The sequence below is a fragment of the Dromiciops gliroides genome, chromosome 5 (assembly GCF_019393635.1).
Source record: "Dromiciops gliroides isolate mDroGli1 chromosome 5, mDroGli1.pri, whole genome shotgun sequence".
Lineage (NCBI taxonomy): Eukaryota > Metazoa > Chordata > Mammalia > Microbiotheria > Microbiotheriidae > Dromiciops > Dromiciops gliroides.
The window spans coordinates 208,867,490-208,892,362 of NC_057865.1; the positions used below are offsets into that span (position 1 = coordinate 208,867,490).

Genomic DNA, 24,873 nt, shown 5'->3' on the forward strand with positions numbered 1-24,873 from the left:
ATCCAATAGGGAAGAGTAATCTATTTAACCCTTCAGGAAAGTAGGAAAGGAAGAGGATAAGGAGGGAAGGGTGAATGAAGGGAGGGTAGAGCGGGGGAGGGGGCAGTCAGTAGCAAAACACTTATGAGGAGGGTTAAGGCAAAGTAAGGTAGACAATAGAATAAATATCATTGGAAGGGAATGGGATGGAGAGAACTAGTTATGTTAATTGACTACAATGTCAAAATGTATGGTACCAAGGCAGCTAGGTGGCTCAGTGGATAAAACACTGGCCCTGGATTCAGGAGTACCTGAGTTCAAATCTGGCCTCAAACACTTGACACTTACTAGCTGTGTGACTCTGGGCAAGTCACTTAACCTCCATTGCCCCACAAAAAAAAAGAAAGAAAAAAAATATATGGTGCCTACTCTGCTGGGCTATTGTGAAGAAAATTCTATATCAAGTTCAAGGTACTATATAAAAATTATGATGAATAGGATGCTATCAGAAAAACCTGGAAAGACCCACATGAACTGAAGCAGAGAGAAATGTACTGTATACAAAATAACAGCATTAGTGTAGGGTGATCTGCTGGGAAGCACGTGATTACTTTCAGCAAGACAATGATCTAATATAACTCTGAAGAACCTAGGAAAATTGCAGTACATCTATCTACAGAGAAAGCACTGATGGTATCTGAAAACAGACTGAAACACATTTTTTTTTTGACAATTCCTTAATCTGAAGTTTTGTTTTTTTCTGTTTCCACTCACAACCTAGATAAGAAGTGTTTGCCATGACTACTCATGCATAATTTATGTTGAATTGTTTGAGTTCTTGGGGTGGGGGTTGGGAGGGAAGGGAGGAAAAGAGGTTGGAACACAAAGTTTAAAAAAAAATTGATGTCAGAATTTGCTGTCACACGTAATTTGGAAAATAAAAGTCTAAAATTTAAATAAAAGAAAATTTTAAAAAGAAAAAAAAAGAATTTATGGTTTCTGAGGCAGCTAGGTGGCGCAGTGGATAAAGCACTGGCCCTGGATTCAGGAGGACCTGAGTTCAAATCCAGTCTTAGACACTTGATACTTACTAGCTGTGTGACCCTGGGCAAGTCACTTAACCCTTATTGCCCTGCAAAAGAAAAAAAAAAGAATATATGGTTTCTGGGAGAAGCCAAGATGGAAGTGGAGGAAAGGCAGTGACTTGCCTGAGCTCTCCCCAAGACTGCTCCAAATACCTTTAAATAATGCCATAAGATAATTTCTGGAGCAATAGAACCCACAAACAAGCAGGGTGAAATAATTTTCCAGCCAAAGACAGCTTAGAATTTCAGCAAGAAAAGTCTGTTTTACCAATGTGAGAGTGGAGTGCAGCCCAACTCAGCCTGTGCCAGCATAGACCCAGCCCCAGCAAACCTGGAACAGGCCTATGGAGCCACTGAATCAGCTGCAGAAGCAACTGCTTCTGAAACTCTTAGCACACAGAGTGTAAGGGAGTTGAAGGAGATTACAGGAGTCTCTTTGCTAGCACTGAGGCAGGATTCTGTTATTTTGTTGTACTTTGTTCATAGTTCCAGGGCAGAAAAGAAGACTTCTGGTTGCTTGCAGACCATAGCACAGGCCAGGAGAGCAGTAAACATACCTTTCTTAAAAACATATGACCTTGGAAGAACTGAAAACTTACAAATTCCTAGAAGTATCTGAAAACAGCTGCACAAACCCCCTGAAGCTTGGTACAGGGCACCCTCCACCCTGGAAGCAGTGCCCCACTTTAACAAAGAGTTGAAAGTCAAGAAATAGGCTGGGAAAATTACTAAACAGGAAAAAAAATTCTTGTCATAGAAAGTTTCTATGGTAACAAGGAAGATCAAAATACACCCTCAAAAGAAGATAACAAAGTCAAAGCTCCTACACCCAAAGCTTCCAAGAAAATACAAATTGGTTTCAATACATAGAAGCACTCAGAAAGGACTTTGAAAATAACATGAGAGGTAGAGGAAAAAGTGAAAAGAGAAATGAAAGTAATGTGAGAAAATCACACTCAAAAAAAAGTTAACAGCTTCATAAAGAAGACACAAAAAAAATAACACCTTAAAAAACAGACTAGGTCAAATGATAAAAGAGGTAAAAAAAAAACCAATGAGGAAAAGAATGCCTTGAAAAGCTGAATTGGCCAAATGGAAAAGGAGGTACAAAAGCTCTCTGAAGAAAATAACTACTTCAAAATTAGGATGGAGCATATGGAAGCTATTGACTTTCTGAGAAATCAAGAAACAATAAAGCAAAACCAAAAGAATGAAAAAATAGAAGGCACTGGAAAGTATCGTGGAGCCATAGTCAGAGTAATACTGAATATGAAGGGATGATATCTGTAAAGCATTTATATTTTGTTCTGGGTGGGGTGTCTTATGTCTGGGGCCGGATTTGGGCTTGGGGCCTCCTGGGTCCAGGGCTGGTGCATTGTCCACTGTGCCACCTAACTAACCCATGATGACATCTTTAAAATAGGGTTGAGGTGTAGGAGAAATAGACTGGGGGAGGGAGAAGAGGAGAGATGGTCTGGGGAGAGGTAGTTCACATGAAGGAAACAAGAAAAAAGCTTATGGAGGGGAGGGGAAGAGGGGAAGGAATTGGGGAGTGAGTGAATTTCACTGTCATCAGAATTGGCTCAAAGAGGAAATAACATAAAAACTCAATTAGATATAGTAATATATTTTTGCCCTGAGGGAGAGGAGGGAGATAAGGGCTGGGGAGAGGGATAGGAGGGAAGGGCAGATTGGGGGAGAGAGCAGTAAAAAGCAAAACACTTTTGAGGAAGGTGAAGATGTTCTGCATAACTGCACATGTATGGCTTATATTGAATTGCTTGATTTCATAGGGAGGGTTGAGGAGGGAGGGAGGAAGAAAATTTAAAACACAGAATTAGCTCAAAGATCTTAATCTCATCAGAGTGGGCTCTTGGAGGGAATAACATTCACACCCAATTGGGAGGAGTAATCTATTTAACCCTACAGGAAAGTAGGAGGGGAAGAGGATAAGGAAGAAAAAGTGAAAAAAAGGGAGTGCAGAGCAGGGGAGGGGACAGTCAGAAGTAAAACATTTTTGAGGAGGAATAGGTTAAAAGAAGATAGAAAATAGAGTTAAATATCATGGAAAGGGAATAGGATGGAGGAAAATAGTTATGATGATTGATTATAATGGCAAAAAGTATGGTACCTACTCTGCTGGGCTATTATGAAGAAAATTCTCTGTTAAGTTTAAGGTACTATATACAGGTTATGATGAACAGGATACTATCAGAAAAACCTGGAAAGACCTACATGAACTGAAGCAGAGTGAAACGTACTGTATACAAAATAACAGCAATAGTGTAAAATGATCTGCTGGGAAAGTGTGTTTATTTTCATCAAGGCAATGATCCAATGATCCAATATAACCCTGAAGGACTTATGAAAATGGCAGCCCATCTACAGAGAAAGAACTGATAGTATCTGAAAACAGATGGAAACATATTTTTTTTCCTTTTTTTTTGTTCCTCTTTGACAGTTCCTCAATCTGAAATTTTGGGGTTTTTTGACTGTTTCTTCCCACAACCTAGCTAGTGTGGGAATGTTTTCCATGACTGCTCATGTATAACTTATTTTGAAATGCTTGAATTCTAGTGGGTGGGGGGTGGGAATGGAGGAGGAAGAGAAGTTGGAACACAAAGTTTTAAAAAATTGATGTTAAAATGTGATTTTACATATATTTTGGAAAATAAAATTCTATTCAAAAATAAAGTAAGAGCCATTCCCCAGTTGTGGCAGCTCTTTTCTGGTGGTAAAGAGTTCAGAATTGGGGAAATGCCCATTAATTGGGGGATGGCTGGGCAGATTGTGATATGTGATTATGTTGTGCTGTAGGAACTGATGAGCAGGATGCTCAGAAAAACCTGAAAAGACTTACATGAGTTGATGCAAAGTAAAATGTACTGTGTACAAAGTAACATCAGTATTGTAAGATATTCAGCTGTGAAAGACTTGGCTATTCTCACCAATATAATGATCCAAGACAACTCTAAGGGACTTATGATGAAAAATGTTATCCATCTCCAGAGAAAGAACTGATGGTGTCTGGATACAGATTGAAGCATAATTTTTTTAGTTTATTTTTCTTGAGTTTTTTTTCCTGTTTTCTTTCACAACCTGACTAATGTGGAGATGTTTTTGCATGGCTACACATATATAGCTTGTATTGAATTGCTTGCCTTCTTTGGGGGAATTGGGGTGGTTTGGAACACAAAGTTTTGGAAATGGATGTTGAAAGTTGTTTTTACATGTGGTTGGGAAAAAATAAAACTCTTAAAAAAAAAAAGAATACATGGTTTTCCTATTTCTCTCTTGCTCTTGGCTTCTTCCAGTCTATGGGCTACCTCTTTGTGCCACCATCAGAATAAAGATGGCTAAATCCAAAAAAAATATACCCACAGCCAGTCATGAAAATGGCGCAGAAATGGCATCAAGAAACCTATATCACAGAGAAATGAATATCTGAAAGTGATTAAAACCAAAATTCTAAAAAATATATGCTTTGCCAAGAAACAGAAAAAGAAGGGGCTGACGATGTAGACCAACCTTACCAGAGCCATCAAGGCTGGAGCAGAGGCCTCTAAGACCAAGCTCCTGAAACTCAAGATCCCCAAGGCCAGTGCCCAGCATCCCAGCCTCAAGATGACCCCAAGCATCCAGGACCTAGGGTTAGCACCAAAGGGCCAGACTCCAACATCGGGAAGCCTAACTCTAAGGTTGTCAGAACCTATGACCCCATGGACACCGTTTGACATCAAGTTTAGCAAGTCTGACATGGCCACCAATTCTGTCCCAAAGGCCACCAAAGTTTCCAAAGCTTCCAAGTCTAGAGAAGGGGCTGATTGATCTCACAGCATCCAGGTCTGAAGCCAAGGTCACCAGGTCTGACCTCAAGGCTACCAAGTTTGATTCTAAGGTCACATAGTGATTGATTGCAAGGCTGCTAAGCCTACTGACCACAAGCCTCCCAAATCCAAATATTCCGGGGCCTAAAGCTACTAGTTCCAATCCTTCAAAATGGATGCTTCAGCACAAAATAACTTGTTCAAATCCTAAGTCACTGGGTTTTGGGTTGTGTTGTTTTTTTCCCCAGCCAGGGTGTGATTATTCACTGTTTTGAACAAGTAGAGGAAATGGTGAGTCATAAGAAAATAAGAGAGTATATGGCTTCCTCGTAGTTCAAGATTTCAACACAGGCCCAATTGAGATGAAAATGGAATTTGGAAACAAAAGTAGCCTGAACCTGGTGTCATTGCATTTATGAATCCTAGTATTATGGACAGCTTAATTGTTGTGTTCACCACTGTTTTTAAGCCTCTTGCTTTCTTTGACACTATACTCTTCTGTTACCTCACTCAGCTTTCCTTCTTCAGTTTCTAATATGCCATGTTACACCATAGCACAAAGTCTACTATAGTCTTGCAAATAAGTACCAAAAGTATTACACAAAATTTTAATTAGCCCCTTGTTTTCTCCTCTTTTTTCTTCTCCTAGCATCCTAACACTACGTCAAACATATAATATGTTGTACATGAAATTAAATTAGCTTCCTTTATATAATTTTCTATTTATAATACTTCTTGGTGAACTGTTTGCAAGGCAGACTATAGTGATATGAAGTTGCAATTTACCCACACTAAAGATTATTTTTACATTTTTGCCTTTCTCCATTAAATGTTTCTAGATACTATGACCAAAAATAAATCTATAATTAATTGCTTAAAATGAACTACCAAAAAAAACCCCCCATAGATGATTGTTTAAAGCGAACTGTATTACCTTGAAAGATACCACTGGGGGCAGCTAGGTGGTGCCAGTGGATAGAGCACCGGCCCTGGAGTCAGGAGTACCTAAGTTCAAATCTGGCCTCAGACACTTAACACTTACTAGCTGTGTGATCCTGGGCAAGTCACTTAACCCCAATTGCCTCACCAAAAAAAAAAAAGAAGAAAGAAAGATACCACTGCCTTTTTGGGTTTGCTCCTTTGTTATTTAAAAAACCTATAGTCTGAAGTAGCAGAAGTTCAGTTTCAGGGAGCAGATTCAGAAATCAAATAAAACCTGCTCCCTTTTTACTCTCCTTATCTATAATAAGTATTTATATTTATAAATGATAAATTCTTAATTCCTTATTTCTGTTCTGGTTTTTCTTACACCACTCATCTATTTTGCAGTGTAAACAGTTTCTTTAAGTACTACTTCTGGAACAGATGACAAACATTCTAGTTTAATCACAATCAAATCAGTAGATTACTTTTAGAATAAATTAGCCTAGAAGATCTGAAACACCCCCTACTTAAAAAGATACCTTTCTCCATACTTCCTTTACATTATGCATAATGAAATCAAAAGCATCAAAACCACTATTTAAATGTTTAAGAATTATCTTTTTCCTTAATATAATTTTTCCTGCCAGTTGTATCCTAGAAACAACTATATGAAAACACCTTTACATAATTTATTTTTCATATTTTCATTTATTTCATTAAATACTTCCCAATAACATTTAAATAAAATATTAACACTTATCTTTTAAATTTTTGAGCTCCAAATTCTCTTCTTCCCCTCTTTTGCCTATTGAGAAGGCAAGGAATACAATATCAGTTATACATATAATGAAAAACATTCCATATTAGACATGTTGTAAAAAAAAGACCACACACCCCCAAAATATATATATTTTTATATATATATATATATTTTGGTGTGGTATATATAAAAGTAAAATAAAGTGAAAAGAGCATACTCAACCTATACTCAGAGTTTATCAATGCTCTCTCCAAAGGTAAGCATGGGTCCTTTGCAGTTGTCTTGAATCACTGTCTTAATCAGAGTAGCTAAGTCTTTCACAGTTAATCATTTTTATAATATTGCTGTTACTGTATACTTTGTTACCCTGGTTTTGCTCACTTAACTTTGCATCAGTTCATATAAGTCTTCCCAGCTTTTTCTGAAACAACCCCTCATTTCTCAAACCACATTATTACTTCATTAGTCACATACCATAGCTTATTCAGCCATTCCCTAGTTGATGGGCCTCCTTTCACTTTCAAATTCTTTGCCACCACAAAAAGAGCTGCTATAAATATTTTTATATATGTGGATCCTTTCCCCTTTTTTATGATCTCTTTGGGATACAGAACTGGTAGTGATATTACTGCGTTAAAGGGTATGCACAGTTTGTACACAGTTCCAAATTATTCTCCAAAATGGTTGTATTAGTTCACAGCTCCAACAGCACAGTGTATTAGTGTGCCTATTTTTCTACTTCCCTTCCAACATTCATAATTTTCTTTTTCTGTCATGTTAGCCAATCTGATAGGTATGAGGTCATACCTAAGAATTGTTTTAATTTGTATTTCTCTAATCAGTAGTGATTTAGAGCATTTTTTTGTGACAGCTTTGATTTCTTCTTTAAAAAACTGCAGTTCATATCCTTTGACAATTTATTAGTTGGGGGATGGCTCTTATTTTTATAAATTTGGCTTTATTCCCTACATATTTGGGAAATGAAGCCTTTATCAGAGAAACTTGTAAAAAGTAAAAAAAAAAATTCTCAGTTTCCTGCTTTCCTTTTCATTTTTGCTGCATTGGTTTTGCTTGAGCAAAATCTTTTTAATTTCATGAAATCAAAATTATCCTTTACACTGTTAAAAATTTTAATATCAGTTTTATTCTTTTTTAAGGCTGGGTCTTCAGCACCATTATACAATGACCAATCAGAAGAGCCTGAGACAAACGCCACAGATAGTATTGAACTGTTTGACGACAACCAGGCAACCAATCGCTCAAAAGCAATAGCATCAAAGACCAAAGAAATTGAACAGGTATTCTGATTTTTAAAAGTACATGATATGCTGTACAAACTACAACTAACTCAGATATTTCAATGGATGAAGGTTATTGTAAAAATAGCTTAATATTATTTACTTTCACATTAAATGTCAATAATGACCCCTTTTTGAAGGAAGGATAAAAAAGCCTTTATTTTACCAACATCAGGTTCTTCTATTTATTATTCTATATAACAGTAATAATTCTTTATATATATATGGACTGTAATTTCCTATTACTTCTTATCCCAACTAAGAATGACAGAATTTCACTGTCTGAAGAGACCTTAGCAGGATTTTATCCAGATTTTCCCTAGTACTCAAATAGTATTTATAGCTTTAAAGACAACACTTTTTGTCATACTTAGCATTTGTCACTAGTTTTTGCTCATTCTGAACTTTAGCACTGTTAACATTATTTTTTTAGAACTTTGATAAGCTTTTGTATTTACTGTCTTGTTCTCCTGTACATGCCTTATTAAAAAAAAAAATCTAAGTTGGTGAATGAATTTCCTGTGTAATCACATTAGTGTTATAGATGTTTTGTTGCATTCTTATTTATTTTGTTAAATATTTCCCAACTACATTTTGTTTGGTTTTTGTTCGGGCAGTGAGGGTTAAGTGACTTGCCCAGGGTCACACAGCTAGTAAGTATCAAGTGTCTGAGGCTGGATTTGTACTCAGGTACTTCTGAATCAAGGGCCAGTGCTTCATCCACTGTGCCACCTAGCTATCCCTGTGTAATCACATTAGGCAATTTACTCTTTGCTCTCCTTGTCAGAATTGCCTTCAGAAATTCATTGAGGGTTTCAAAAATGTTGGCAACCACAGCTTTAGAGACCACCCTAACACAGTAATCAGAAAAGAACTCTTTATTTGTTAAACTAAATTGAATGCTAAATGTAGGTAAATCTGCATAATTTCCACGTCAAGATAAAAGTAATATAAGGGGCGCGCAGCTAGGTGGCGCAGTGGATAAAGAACTGGCCCTAGATTCATGAGGACCTGAGTTCAAATCCAGCCTCAGACACTTGACACTTACTAACTCTGTGACTCTGGGCAAGTCACTTAACCCTCACTGCCCCACCAAAAATAAAGAATAAAAATTAATGTAAGTAATGGAAAATTCATTATTTTTCATTTTAGTGAGTTGTCAAATTTGCTTTTTTGAATGGAGATGCATATCATGAAAATGAATACTCTTTCCTAATATATATTTATTATATATTAAGAATTATTATATTATAATAAGCTATGGTATAATTAATATATTAATATAATATAATTATTCACAAATTCTATACATGGACTGTTATACAAACACATTATAAAGCATAGACAATGTAATATCAATTGTGCATTCTTTGAAGCAAGGCAAACATTCTGTTCATCTGTAATTGATTCACTATCCCATTATACTGACAGGCTATGCCAGCATGCTCATTATCTTTTTCAAACCTTATTTCTTTTCATGCCTCCCATTCTATTTTCTCATACCTTCTCAGCTAAAGACTTCACTGAAAAAATTTAGACCATTCACTGAAATCTCCCTTTTCCTCTCGTCCACATCTCACATCATTTAGACATCTTCCTCCACAATCTTTTCCTTTACTCCAGTCTGAGATGAAGAGGTGGCTCTTCTTCATACCAAGGGAAACTCCTTGATAGGCAACCTTGATCCTATCCTCCCAATTTCCTTACCCAATTATAACTATTATTTTTTCTCTACTGGCTCCTTCCCTGTTGCCCCTCAAATATGCTCATTTGAAACACAGGAGTGAAGAGAAACTTTAAAATGTAAACATGAGTGAAAAATGGTGAAAAACTGGATTAAAAACAAAAATAAACGCTTAATCCAAAAATGGGAAGGGAAGTAGGAAGGAAGGGAATAAGCAATTTATTATACCTAGTTATACTTTACACATCCTGGTGATTCTAAACTCCAATTGATCATTATCCAGACCCCATTTTTTCCAGAGCCTGATTTCTTATTTTCATCCCTTTAACCTACTTACCCCATAATCCCAGTTAGATACCACTCATCTCTTCCATTGTACCCCCTATAGTGGCTGTTTCATAGGCCACAAAATTCCCTTTATTCTCAAATCTTTTCCTTTTGCACTCCTTCCATCTTCTAGAAACCACTGAAATCTGGTTACCCCAATGACATCACCTCCCTGGCTATGCTCTCCAGTCCTAGATACACCTTTACTCACTCCCCTTTGTTCACTGGTTAAGGCAGGAGAGTGGGAGTGCCCCATTGTTCTCTGTTGCCACTTTTAGGTTCTCATCCTGCCTCCATCAATCAGTAATCTCTTTTTCTTTGAGGTTTATACAAGTCATCATGTCTACCATCCAGTCAAATTCCTGGTAACTTTTTCTACATACTCCCCTTTCTATCTCAGTGAATTTAGTAACTGGCTCATAATTATTCTCTCCTTCCCAACTCATGCCCTCATACTAAGGGACTTTAACATATATATGGACTTTCCCTCAAGTACCTTAATCATTCAATTCTTCAGCCTCCTTCCTGTGAGATTCTCCTCCACACTACCTCAGTAACACACAAAGATGGTCATACCCTTGATCTTGTCATCACTTACAAATGCACTACTTCTATGTTCAAGAATTCTGAAATCCTTATCTGACCATAACCTATTGGCTTTCTACCTCTTCTCCGTCTTCCCTTATCAAACCCTATTATTCTTTTACATTGTGAACTTATAGAATTCCTTGACCCTTCAGTTCTTACCTAGGTCATCTCTCTTGCACTAACCACTCTCTCCTCTTTTCCCTACTTTGACTCTTTGGAAAACCAGTCTAATTCTACACTGTCCTCTTCTGTTGAGTCCATGGTCCCCTTATCATGAATTGCACCCTACTAAGCCTCAACCTTGGATGGCTTCTACCATCTGCTGTCTTTGCTCTTATACACATGCTTCTGAATTTAAGATCAGCTAAAATCCCATCTTCTATAGGAAACCTTTCCCAACTCATCTTTATTCTAGTGCTTTCCCTCTGTTAATTATCTCCTACTTCTCCTGAATATTACTTGTTCCTACATATTTATTTGCTTGTTCTCTCCACAATTAGATTGTGAGCCTCTTGAGGGCAGGGACTATCTTTTGCCTCTTTTTGTATACCAGTGCTAAATACTAAAGTATAATGACTAGCACTTAATAAATGTTTCTGGCAAAATCATATACCTGAGGGAATTTATCTCTTGTCATTCCATCAGAATTGATTTTATTTATACATGTATCCATTTCCTTGTTTTATATTCATAGAATCTCTAACATATAATAGACTATTTTGGGTCCCTTGTTTTAGGAATGCTTCCTCACCCACTCTCAAATAGAAAACAACAAAGATATTTTAGATTTACAGTTATTTACCTGAGAACATTTCATTTCATTAGTGGAGTCATATGAAAAGTATTAGATGGCTATTGAAATTCATTTCTAAAGTGATATATATGTATTTTATATGCACAATTTGATAATTTTATACTAATTTAACACAGTAGAAATATTTTCTTTGATTTTACTTTTTATCAAAATTTTTCATGGGCTTTTACCAACCTTCCTGTAGTCAAGGATTCAAAAGCAATAAGAAATACCATATCATGGGACTTTAAACCTTAACATATTGTAGCACTCAAGTATTTGCCAAAATACTGCCATAAAAATAATTGTAGCTTAAGGACCAACATCTGTTAAAGAGTATGAAAATGTATTTTGAACTTAAACACCAAAAAAGTGAGGATTTCCATCTATATCAGAATACAAAATGTAAATGTATATGAAACTGAACATTCATTTCATACTGTTTGCTTTTTTTAAAGAATATGAAATTAATTCCATTCATTAATTTCCAAATTGCCCTGCTCATCCCTGCTTCCTTTTGTTCTCTTCTGCATATTTTAAAAACTTTCAATAGTCTTCCCCCTTTTTTGATATCATTTTTGTTACCTCCCTCCTCTCACCCTTCCTCTCCCAATTAAAAAATAAGAGCAGAGTGTGTGTGTGTGTGTGTGTGTGTGTGTGTGTGTGTGTGTGTTCGTTTATGTCTAGTCCAGTCCAGTAAAGGTGAGATTCATCTTCTACGCCTTTCCAACCCCCTCCCCTACCAATGTTTGTACATATATTTTTTTCGTGTACCCCGATTATGAGGAATAGCAAGTTCTACCCCATTCTTCCTCTTTTTTACATGAGTTTATTCTTTAACTCTCCCTTTTCTTTCTCTTCTTCAAACCCTCATAAACAGAAACAGTTTCTCCCAAGATCTATGGTTTTCTTATTAATTCTCTATGCTTAATTGAAGACATTAACATTCTGAAGGAAAGTTGTTTCTTCACCAGAATGTCATTTCACTTGTGGAAATAAATTTACATTTCTAGGTTTCTCAGGAATTTTGTGTTTATATTATTTTTAAATTCAGTTTTATGTTTATTTTCAGTCCCAAATCCTCTGCTCCCCCAACCCATTGAGAAGGCAATTATAATACCCATCATAATATAAAGTGATGCAAAATATTTTTCCGCATTAGTCATGTTCCAGAGGAATAAAAATAAAGAGGAAAAAAAAGATACTTCAGTTTTATGATACAACAGTATTTGGAAAAGCCTTTTTATTATGAGTCCTTTGTAATTGTGATAGATCATTGTACTGAACTAAGTCTTTCATAGTTGGTTATATTTACTATATTGCTGCTATTGTATAAATTGTACTCCTGGTTCTCTTTACTTCACTTTACATCAATTCATACAGGTCTTCCCAGGTTTTTTCTGAAACCATCTCCATCATTTCTTAAAGCACAGTAGTGTTCTATATTATTCATGTGCCATAACTTGGTCAGCCATTCTCCAATTGATGGATATTCCCTTGAGTTTCAATTTTTTTGCTACATCAAAAAGAGGTAACTATTTTTGTACATATGGGTCCTTTTACCTCTGAGTTATAGATCTCGTAGTGGTATTGCAGAGTCAAAGCTTATATACTCTTTTATATTTTGGGGGGCATAGTTGCAATTTACTTTGCAGAATGGTTGGACCAGTTCATAGCTCCACATTAGTGTACCTGTTTTCCCACACTCCTCCAGCATTTGTCATTTTCCTTTCCTGCCATGTGAGGTTGTACCTCAGAGTTGTTTTTATATACATTACTCTAATTATTAGTGATTTAAAGCATTTTCATGCGAATATTAATAACTTGATTTCCTTTGAATATTGTTTCTTCATATTTCTTGGCTATTTATAAATTAGGCATTTGCCTTAATCTTAGAAATTTGGCTCAGCTCCATATATATTTGAGTAATGAGACTGTAGTGTTTTGGTACTTGAATATCTTCTTTCTGGGTGCTTGTAGAATTTTTTTTTTCTTTGATATGGAAATTCTAGATTTTGGCTATAACATTCTAGAGAATTTTGAGATTTCTTTCAGGAAGTGGCCAGTGGATTCTTTTTATCTTTCTTTTTCTTTTTATTTCTTACTATATTTTTTGATTATAATAGATCTAAAAAGTTTTCATGTATGATTTCTCAAAATATAGTACTAATCTTTTGGGGGAGAAAGTGTGAATTAGTAGTAGAATCATGATTTTCAAGGAGGTCAGTAATTTTAAATTATTTTTCCTTGAATAGTCTTCTGGATTATTGATTTTATTTATTTATTTTTTTTTTAGTGAGGCAGTTGGGGTTAAGTGACTTGCCCAGGGTCACACAGCTAGTAAGTGTCAAGTCTCTGAGGCCGGATTTGAACTCAGGTACTCCTGACTCCAGGGCTGGTGCTCTATCCACTGTGCCACCTAGCTGCCCCTGGATTATTGATTTTAAATAAAAGGTATCTCTAGTTTTCAGGGAGTCTATTATTTGGATAAGATTTAACACTTTTTCATCTAAGCTGTTTAATCTCCTTTTTTTAAAAGAATTTTTTTCTACACACCCATTCTCTCCCTTATCCTATCCCCTTGCCCTCATATTTTTCTGTAAGTTAAGAAAATGTTTATATCCTACTAAAGGTATATGTTATTCCTTCTTTAACCCAGTTCTTATGAGAATAAAGTTCCCACATTAGCCACTCTCCACCTTATCCTGTCCTCCACTGTAACAGTTCTTCCATTCATGCCTCTTTTGTATGAGATAATTTGCTGCATTTTACCTCTCCCTATCCAATTTCATTTTTTAGTATCATCCAGTCACAATCAACTCAGTCCCAAGACTTCAATGTATCTCTTTTGGACTACTCTAGTAATGATAATATTCTTAAGGGTTACAAATATCATTTTCCTTTATAAGAAGTAAACATTTCAAACTTATTAAATCCCTTAGTTTTTCCAGCTGTTTCTTTCTTAGCTTTATCTGGTAACCTTTGACCTCTTGGTTTTTTGTTTTATAATCCAAGGACAGATGTGGTCACTTTTCCTCTGGTTCACACCTTGATCTCAGAGAAGTAACCTTGGGCTCTCCTCTCTGACTCTTAGCCACAACCAGGGCCCCAGGACTGCTGCCAATTCAAATGTTTTCGCTCCCTGTGGCAAACATCAGCTCACCCCTTTGCCCTGGAACAGAAACCAGAGATTCTGCTCTTGTGCAAGTAACCACAACTAGCAGGGCCTATGACCCTCTGTGACCACACTCACTGGAATGTGCTAGCTTCTCTCCTGCAACCACCTGCTGGGACCTCATCTGATCAGAGCACCTGGACTCCCAACCAGAGGGCCCCCACTTCCCCTGATCAGGCACCCAACCCCTATACCATTTGTGGGATAAAAGTTCTTAAAGCTAATGCTCAGGGTAGCTAGGTGGCACAGTGGATAAAACACCGGCCCTGGATTCAGAAGCACCTGAGTTCAAATCTGGCCTCAGACACCTGACACTTACTAGCTGTATGACCCTGGGCAAGTCACTTAACCCTCATTGCCCTGCCAAAAAAAAGAAAGAAAGAAAGAAAAACTAAGATTCCCCCAACACTGCTGCTCCCAGGGCTTGTAGTTTATTGACTGCAGTACCTGCTTAGAGGTATCTGCAATTCAGTCAGGCCAGACCACTGCCCAGGGAGGTCAGATCTTTTCTAACTTCTTCCCTATTGTCTTTGGTTTGATGACTCTTTTACCCTGGCTTTTAATGATTTATGCCTCTCTAAAATTTACTTTGATGTATGATTTTATTATTTGTGGGAAGTTTGAGAGAGCCTGGGAGTTTCCTACCTTATTCTACTATCTTCTATTTATTCTCCTTCTAATTTTTTCTATTAGAACTTTTTTTTTCTTTAAATACAAAAGAAAAACCTCTTTCTTCATTTCTTATAGGTATTTCTTTAGTACGTGTGGAAAATGTTTTTTTTTTTCTCATCTTACTTTTGAGTTTCATATTCATGTGATGAGGCTTTGTACCACAGCTAGGCTCTAATCCCCTGCTATACTTTTGTGTTTAGTATTTGGCCTTGCTTGGTAGGGACTGAGATTTCCTAGCTTCTTGTGCTTACCTTAGGCTCCCCACCCCTTAAATATTTGTGGTTCAGAGTATTGTATTTTCAGAATCCTCTGTGGCATCTCAGGTTAGAGTGCTGGGGAACTTAGAGCCCCAGGACTGTCCTGTTCTTGACTCCACATCTCTTCTCTGGTCTTTTCACTTCTGTTGACTTCCAAAGTCTCTGCTATATGTTTCTGACCACTCTGGCCTTTGACAAAGAAGGCCTGCATTCTTGCTCTAGCACAGTGGCTTGCAAGACACACATCTTTTTTAAGGATAGGTAACTACCCTTATTTGCCTCTTCTGGATGCCCCCTTTTACTCATGGACTGAGATTTTGTGCAGTTCTAGGGTAAAAGAAGTAGGCTATTTGTTGCTCATTGGATTTCTTCATCATTCACCTTGCTATGTTTATGGGTGTTTTTTTGTTTTGTTTTTTTGCTGGAGAAGATGTGTGGGAATTAGACTGTCTGTCTTGATTTAGGAACCCATTTTTACCTCAGTTTACTCCCCAAATTTAAAATGTGTTTTTCCTTTGAACAAATCTGAAATAGTTTTAAAATGTCTTCAGTCATTTGGTAGATAAAAAGAGCTGAACAGAAGTGAGGGCTCCTTTCTCATCCAGGCTTTGGAAGACTTATATTGTGTAGGATTTAAACAAGGGTACCCGCGCACAAACTACACATACGCAGTTAAGCATTCTTGCTGAAAGGGCAACTTGAAAGCAAGGTAGATTCAAATGCATGGTAATAAATGTAAACATTCAAAAAAATTTGAGCAAATTCATAATATGTGCTTCAGTGGACTCTAAAATAAGATCTGGATATGGGCACCTAAAACAACATTTTAGATAGATCCAGGACCTGAGGGAACCCAGTATTCCAGGTAGCCATCTCTGGCATTCTTGGAAAATTACTGAGGTCAGCATATGTAGAAAAATATTTACAGCAGCTCTTTTTGTGGTGGGAAAGAATTGGAAATCAAGGGGATGCCCATCCATTGGGGAATTGCTGAACAAGGTGTGGCATAGGAATGTAATGGAATACTGTTGTGCTAGAAGAAATGATGAGAAGGCAGATTTCAGAAAAACCTGGAAAGACTTGCAAGAACTGATGCTAAGTGAAGTGAGCAGAGCCTGGAGAACATTGTATACAGTAACAGCAACATTGTGCAGTGATCAATTGTGATAGACTTAGCTTTTCTCAGCAATACAGTGATCAAGATAGTTCCAGAATACTCATGATAGAAAATGCTCTCCATATCTAGAAAAAGAACAATGGAATCTGAATGCAGACCAAAGAACAATATTTTTACTTCCTTTGTTGTTTTGTTTTTGTTTTTTCTTTTTTGTGGTTTTTCCTTTTTGTTCTGATTCTTTCATAACATGACTAATGTGGAAATATGTTTAACATGATTGTACATACATAACCTGTAACAGTTATAACAGTTTCCTTGCTGTCTTGGGGAGGGGAGAGGGAAGAAAAGGAGGGAGGAAGCAAAATTTGGAACTCAAAATCTTAAAAAAATGAATGTTGAAAACTATCTTTACATGTAATTAAAAAAAAAGAAAAGAATGCTATTAAGGGATAAAAAAGAAAATTACTGAGGTCAGGATGGCATTCTAGGTTCAAACAATGTCTGGTCACATAAGGTTAGGTTAAAACTATTAATAAATGACAAATTATGATCCATACATGTTTGAAACATGATTCCTTATCACCTCCCCCCCAATCTACCCTTCTTCCAAAGATTGAAAGTACAACAATTTTTTCCATTCTCCCTGATATATAACTTCAGCGTTATCCTTGGTTGTCCACCTTCTTTCTTCCACATATTTGCTCCCCAGATCTTGTTTTTAATGTCCACAACATCTCTTGGATACTACTACTTCCTTCTCTTCACATAGGCACCACCCTGAGACCCTTATCACCTTTTGTCTGGACTGTTACGTTAAACTTTTCAATTTGACTACCTGCCTCAAATCTTTCCCCCATAAAATCTCACCTCTACACAACTAGCTGCTAAAGTAATTTTCCTTATGCACGGATCTGACAATGTCACTCCCATATTTGGTTAACACTAGTGGCTAGGATTAAATATAAGTTCTTCTATTTGGTTTTTGGGCAACTACGTGGCATGGTAGATAGAGTGTTGGGCCTGACATTCAGAAGACTCTTCTTGAGTTTAGATCATACTTCAGACATTTGCTAGCTGTGTGACCCTGGACAAGTCACTTAACCCAGTGTACCTCAGTTTTCTTGTCTGTAAAGTGAGCTGGAAAAGAAAATTGCAAACCACTCCATTATCTTTGACAAGAAAACTCTAAATGTTATCATGAAGAGTTAGACACAAATGAACAAAGAACAATTTGGCTCTTACAACATGGCCTTAACATATTTTTCCATATACATTAATTACTCCCTTGCCTGTACTCTATAGTACAGCCAACCTGACCTGTTCCTCCCCCCTGGCACTTGCCATCCACTCTCCTCTCCAATAATAACTCCTGCTTCACCTCTACTTCATGGAATCTTTCCTTCTCCCTCCAAATGTATCTTAACTCTCACTTTCTACACGAAATTTTTATTATCTCCCCAGCTCTTTGTACCCTCTCTCCCTGTTTTATATTTATTATATAATCATTCTATATTCCTTTGTTCCTTATCTGATACTATATGTATATGCTATCTTCCAGTGTTTAAATATAAATGAGTCTAGTACCTCACTCATAGTTGGCATTTCATAATGACTTTTGATGATCGATTGATTCTTTACCCTGACCATAGTAACCTTAGTATGTTATCATACCTGAAATGCTTTCAGTAGACCCTCAGCTCCAAGACTATCTTCATATAGGTTAAGCCAGTGATTCCCAAAGCTTACTTAACATTGTTCCCCTGCCCCCCATTTTTTTTGTACAAAAATATGGTACCCTCCACTTTTCATAAAACACATCTATGCAATTAATCTGCTTAGCTCATTTCGTTGGCATAAAATTAAGAATTTGTTTTTATTTTAACAATAAAAAAATCTTAAATATATAATGCAAAGAGCACAATATATATTTATATAAAGATTGATTTTTATTAATAAAAGTTGTATAGTTTTTTATATTTCTAACAGACATAAATTATTTATATTAATGTGAATGTTTAACTTTTTGGTGCAAAATTTCTCAAACATGAGTTATTTTAAACAACTAAGGTTAATCAGTCAATGAACAAGTATTTATTGTGAACCATGTAGTAGGCACTTTGCTAAGTTCTAGGAATACACGAAGAGCCAAAAACACAGCACCTCCCCTCAAGGAGCTCACAATCTGTTGGGGGAGACAATATCTAAACTACTCTGTACGTTCAAGTTATATGTATTATAAATTGAGATAATGTCAAAGGAGAAACATAAAAGGCATCTCACAGAAGGTTGGGATTTTAGTCAAGACTTGAAGAAAGCCAGAAGACAGATAAGAAAAGGAAAAAAATTCCAGGCCTGACAGACAGTCAAGGTCAGGTGATAGAATATCTTCTTCTGGTAAAATCAAGGAGACCAACATTATTGGATCATAAATGGAGGAGAGCAAAAGATCCTATTTAATACAGATGATATAAAAAAAAGATTTAATTCTTTGATTCATAAACTAGAGAACTCTTATTTATTCAGAGCAAAAATATATTTCAGAATCAAATATGCTGTCATAATTTTTTGTTCAGATGGAATAAGACCAAATGTATCATTTATTCAAGACAAATGAGTTCCTTAACCATTCATATTTAGAAATATCTAAGTTGGGGCAGCTAAGTGGCACAGTGGATGGAGTGCTGGCCCTGGATTCAGGAGTACCTGAGTCCAAATCCGGCCTCAGACACTTGACACTAACTAGCTGTGTGACCCTGGGCAAGTCACTTAACCCCCATTGCCCTACAAAAAAAAAAAAAAGAAAGAAATATCTAAGTCCATAAAAAAGAGAGAGAGAACTGTTTAGACCAATCCAGTCACTAATGGGCATACTTTTAAAAAATTCTACTTTACTTTCAGGGCAGTAATTTTTTTTTTAATGTATAAGGTATTTTATTTTTTCCGTTACATGTAAAGATAGTTCTCAACTTTTGTTTATACAAGCTTTACAATTTCAGATTTTTCTCCCTCCCTCCCTCCCCTCCCCTAGACAGCAGGTAATCTGATATAGGTTATATCTATATATCTCTATACATATACATATAGATATAGATATATACACACACATATATATATACACATAATAACATTAATCCTATTTCTGCATTAATCCTGTTACAAGAGAAAAAATCAGAGCAGTGATGCAAAACCTAAATAGAAAAAATAGAAAAAATAAGAAATAAAATAGAATAGAAATAGAATAAATAGAAAAAAAAACAACAGCACCCAAAACAAAAGAAATAATATGGTTCAATCAGCATCTATACTCCACAGTTCTTTCTTTCTTTTTTTTTTCTTGGATTTGGAGATCCTCTTCTATCATGAGTTCCCTGGAACTCTTCTGTACCATTGCATTGTTGAGAAGAATATAGTCCATCACAGTAGGTCAACACTCAATGTTGATGATACTGTGTACAATGTTCTTCTGGTTCTGCTCATCTCACTCATCATCAGCTCACGTAAGACCCTCCAGGTTTCTCTGAACTCTTCCTGCAGAGCAGTAATTTTTTATATTAGGAAACTTCAAATATTGTCTTTTAAAAGCTATACATATCTCAATCAGTCACTCAGATGGAATCACTTCACCTCTTTGAATTATATGAATTTGAATATCTTTAATTTATTTTAGAGTACTCCTTTTTTCCTAAAAGTATCTATCAAATACAGATATTTGAGGAGAACATTTTATAAAATGAATTAGTTTCATCTCTATTATCATCACTCTGAAACATCTTAATTTCTACTTTAGATTAAAAGGTACATCTTTTATTTAAGAGTACTATGACATGATAAAGCCAGCATTTAAATAATATAAAAGTGCTCTGTGCTTTAACTTTTTTCTTCATCTCTTAACTCTCCAAAGTTTGAATTCTGGTTTCATCATTCAATTGAACTTTCTCTCTCCAAAGTTACCAGTGATCTCTTGATTGTCTAATCCATAATGGCCTTTTCTCAAGTCTTCCTTGATCTCTCTGTAGTCTTTGACATTGTCAATCATTCCCATTTTCTTGATACTCTCTTCTCTCTAGGTTTCTGTGACACTGACTATTCCTTCTCAGTTTCCTTTACTGGAAAAAGAAAATAATGATAATAATAATAATAATAAAAGCCAGCACTTTTATAGCCCTTTAAGATTTACAAAGTAATTTATATATGTCATTTCATTTGATCTAACAACAACTCTATATGTCAGGTGTTATTATTCTCATTTTGAAGATAAAGAAATACACAACTCTGTCCCATGATAGGTGCTTATAAATGCTTATTGAATGACTGCTTTACTCTATATCTTAATTTAAATTTTAAATTTAATTTAAAATTTTTTTAAAATCATAAAAGTATTTTATTATTTTCCAGTTACATGTAGATAGTTTTCAACATTTGTTTTTATAAGATTTTGAGTTCCAAATTTTTCTCCCTCCTCTCTTCCCTCCCCTCTCCCCAAGACAGCAAGCAATCTGATATAGGTTATATATGTACAATCACATTAAACACATTTCTGCATTAGTCATGTTGTGAAAAAAGAATCAGAACAAATAGGAAACACCTCAAAAAAAAAGAAAAGAAAAGAAAAAGTAGAAACAGTATGGTTCAATCTGCATTCAGATTCCACAGTTGTTTTTTCTGGATGTTTTAGCCTATATCTCAAGAAACTATTGGAAAGAGATTGCCGTTTAATGAACTTTTTTAAATGCAGTTGATATCTCTTGTAACAACTTGAAAACTTATATGTAGCTCCTCACTCTTATTTCTTTAGATGAAATGATTGTAAAGCATATAATATATTCATATTACATACATTGATACATGCAGTTTAACTACAATGTGCATGCATGCATGTATGTATATGTATATATGTATGTCATTCTTCTTTCTCCAGGTGAAATAAAAGTTTATGGGTAGCCTACTCCCCTCACCCCTTCCTCCCTAATAGCATGATAATGTAAGATAGTACATTCTATTTCCTTCCTCATATTCTCCTAGTATGTTGTTTTCCTCCCCCTTTTTTCTGTTGAGATCATCAAAATATAATAGACTTCTCCCATGCCCTATCCCCTATTTATTATGCCTTATTTCAAACTCTACTCTCCTTCATAGTGGCAAATGCCAGATCTTATGTGATCTTGAATGTGATTCCTTAGTTAAAAAACTTTTTTTTCTGGCTACTTACTTTATTTTTTTATTTTAGATGGGACCTCTGAATTTTGGCTAGGACAGTGCTAGAAGTATAACTTCCAAGCTATTGATTCCTCTTCCAATTCTTTCTTCTATAACTCTTCATTTTCTTTGCCATTTTTTCCTTTCTTTCAGTTATATGATCATTTTAAAAAATCTTGCCTTATATCTTCTAAGAACTTTTGGAAATATTTTTGAAGCTTTGCTTGTAGATGATTTGTAGATGTGCTTTTCTTCTGAATTTGTTTCTTGAATGATCCTGTTTACTCATTTCTCCAGCCTTATTTCCTAGATTGGCACTACCTCCATTACTTAACTGGTAGTTTTCATGGTTTTGTGTCACATATTTAGTATTCCCTTCTTTTGCCTCTTCAATCTGCTGTTCTTTTTTTTTTTCCTCTGCTCTGCTCTACTCGTAACCTAGTATTATTTCCATTTTTTCTGTACTTTTTTCTTCTGCTTTATTTGCTTAACTTTCTTCCTCATCTTCTATCAATAATCTTTCTCTGTGTTTTCTGCCTACCTCTTCACCTGTGACATTGAGTCAACAAGCATTTTTAAAGCATTATGCTAAGTGCTAGCCATAGAAAAATCACAAAATCATGGTCACTGTTTTCTAGGAGTTCACATTCTAACAAGAGAGACAGTATGCAAATAACTCTATATGAAAATTATGTGCAATTCAAGTGGAAGGTTATCTCAGAGTGTAGTCACTAGTAATGGGTAGGGGCTGATAAAGGCCTCAGCAGACATAGGATTTCAACAGAATCTTAGAGAATGGGGGGTGGGGGGGGGGGAGGAGGTAGAAATTAGGAGCGAAAGCATGCGAGCTATAAGACAAAGGATCTGTGGAATGTAATGGTTACCTTTGCTTGAATGTTTTTCTTTCTTATAGGGAAGGGGGGAATGGGTGAGTAGATAGGGGAAGGTAGGTACAGGGCTAAAAGCAAATATCTATACTGAATAAAATTATGATGCTAAAGAAATAGTTGGAATACCTTCAAAATTATAAAGTGCCCAAACTAACAAAAGACCAAAACTGAAAAAATGCAATGTCAGATGAGAAAATAGAACTAGATATAAACGAACTACTAAAAGGGGAGGCAGTAAATCTCCTATTCCAGATGAAGAATTCTATACTACACAAATTATACTCAAAAGAAGAAAAAGCAAGCATATATGCAAACTAAATGACTAAGAGTTTATCTAAAAATACAAGGATGTTTCCACATTAGGAGAATGATCTATGTAATTTATCTTTTTTTAATCCAAAACCACATGATAATCTCAGTAGATGCAAAAAAAAGACTTTGATAAAGTACATTATTCGTTTATGCTTAAAAAAAAAGTATGTTCAGAAGAATCTTTTTAAGACAATAAAAAGTATCAAGATTGAAATTGACTAGAAGATTGAATTGGTTATTATTGCTTAGGCTTATTCTTTTGTTTAAACAATATTTGATACACAACAAATATATATATATATATTTGATAGACAACAAATGTATATATACACACATAAATGGATCTGTATGTGTATTTTGTATGTTTAGACATGCATAATGCATGTATATATACATGAGATACTGGTGAATACATCCTTCAAAGGGCTTAGGGAAAGTATAAGAGAAATTATTATTAAGTAACAAATTATTAGCCCATCTAGACTGTCTTATCCAGGTGGACTTGTTGCCTCACACAACTAGAAAACCTCAAAAAAAATTTTTTTAAGGTTAATTCCAACCCATTGTTTTCCACTCGGGTAGGTTTGGGCAAGGGGGTAGATCTTTGTCTAGATTGCCCCAAACTGGGGGGTGTTTGGAAGTAAATGACACAGTCATAGCTCCCAGCCCTTTTTAGAAGAGTTCTACCTCATTATAATATTCATTCTCTCTTATTACTTGTTAACCAATCAGAGTCCATTGCCACCCTTAGGAACACCCACTCTTCCAAGGACATATAAGTGTTGAGTGTGTCATTCAAAAGTGTCACAAATCCCTTTTGTTAATTATATACTAGCATGATTAATAAAATGATTACCCAGAAACTCTAATCTCTCAAACTTTTTATTATGTCACAAATAAAACATGTGTACAAGTAATTGTGACATAAGCAATATGTAAAAAATGCCAGGGGAAATTTATAATGGGTATCTTCCCACAATTTTCCACCTTGCTTTCTTCTGGGATCAGGAGTAACTCAGAAGACAAAGCTAAGAAAGCCAATAACTGCAAATTCCATTCTGCTTGTTAAAGCAATCCTATTCTATCCTTGCTTCATGTCTCTCCTGTTCTGCAAAAACCCTCCCTTCATCCTTCTATCTGTGCTAACTATTGTCCTATCAAATCTGTATTGTCTTGTATGTACCTGTTTCTCTGTCCTATGTATACTGTCATATCTATATACATATATTCTTGCCCATTAGAATGTAAGCTTCTTCAAGGCAAAGACTTTTGTTTTTTCTTTGTATTCTTATCTCTTAGCACAGTGCCTGACCTAAAATAATTGCTTGCAGAGGGGCTGATATCTAGAAAGCCATTCTAATAAGTTAGTAACCCCAGAGTAATAGGCCACCTGTATCAATGCCCAAGACAAACAGTCTCAGTGCTGTTTTCCACCCACTTAAGAGTTAGGTTGGCTGATTTTTTTTTTTCTTAAAGGTTTCTTTTTTTTTTATTATTATTTATTTATTTATTCATTCATTTATTTATTTTTGCAGGGCAATGAGGGTTAAGTGACTTGCCCAGGGTCACACAGCTAGTGTCAAGTGTCTGAAGCCAGATCTGAACTCAGGTCCTCCTGAATCCAGGAGGATTACAGATGAGGAAACTCAAATTGTGCCACCTAGCTGCCCCCTTCTTAAAGGTTTCTTAATCCATTTTGCGGAACAGTAATGCACATTTTCTTACTGTCCCATTAGTTCCAGAACTTCCTCTTCAAACCAGCTTGAGCTGAATTAGAAAAAGGGTCTCCTCTTTCTTTAAGGGGAAGAAAGAAAATACTCAGTCTCCTTTCCCTCCCCACCATCCTTCCTACTCCCCAATCCTTAAAATAAGTTCAGTAGTGTCAATTTGTGGCTACTGTTCTTTAATTGAACAATTGAAAAAAGAGCTTAGACCCAAAATCATTTTTTAGTAGACTCTGAGAATAGATAATTGGATAATAAATACATA

The 24,873-nt window shown here is 35.7% G+C and overlaps 1 protein-coding gene across 6 annotated transcripts in view; it reads left to right on the forward strand.

Moving 5' to 3' along the window:
• Window positions 1-24,873, forward strand: part of PPHLN1 (periphilin 1) — a 185,560-nt gene that overhangs the window by 122,579 nt on the left and 38,108 nt on the right. For all 6 annotated transcript variants that reach the window (XM_043968058.1, XM_043968061.1, XM_043968057.1 and 3 more), the window contains one exon: window positions 7,733-7,873. In XM_043968058.1, coding sequence (XP_043823993.1) covers window positions 7,733-7,873 — 141 coding nt within the window. The remainder of the gene's footprint in view (window positions 1-7,732; window positions 7,874-24,873) is intronic.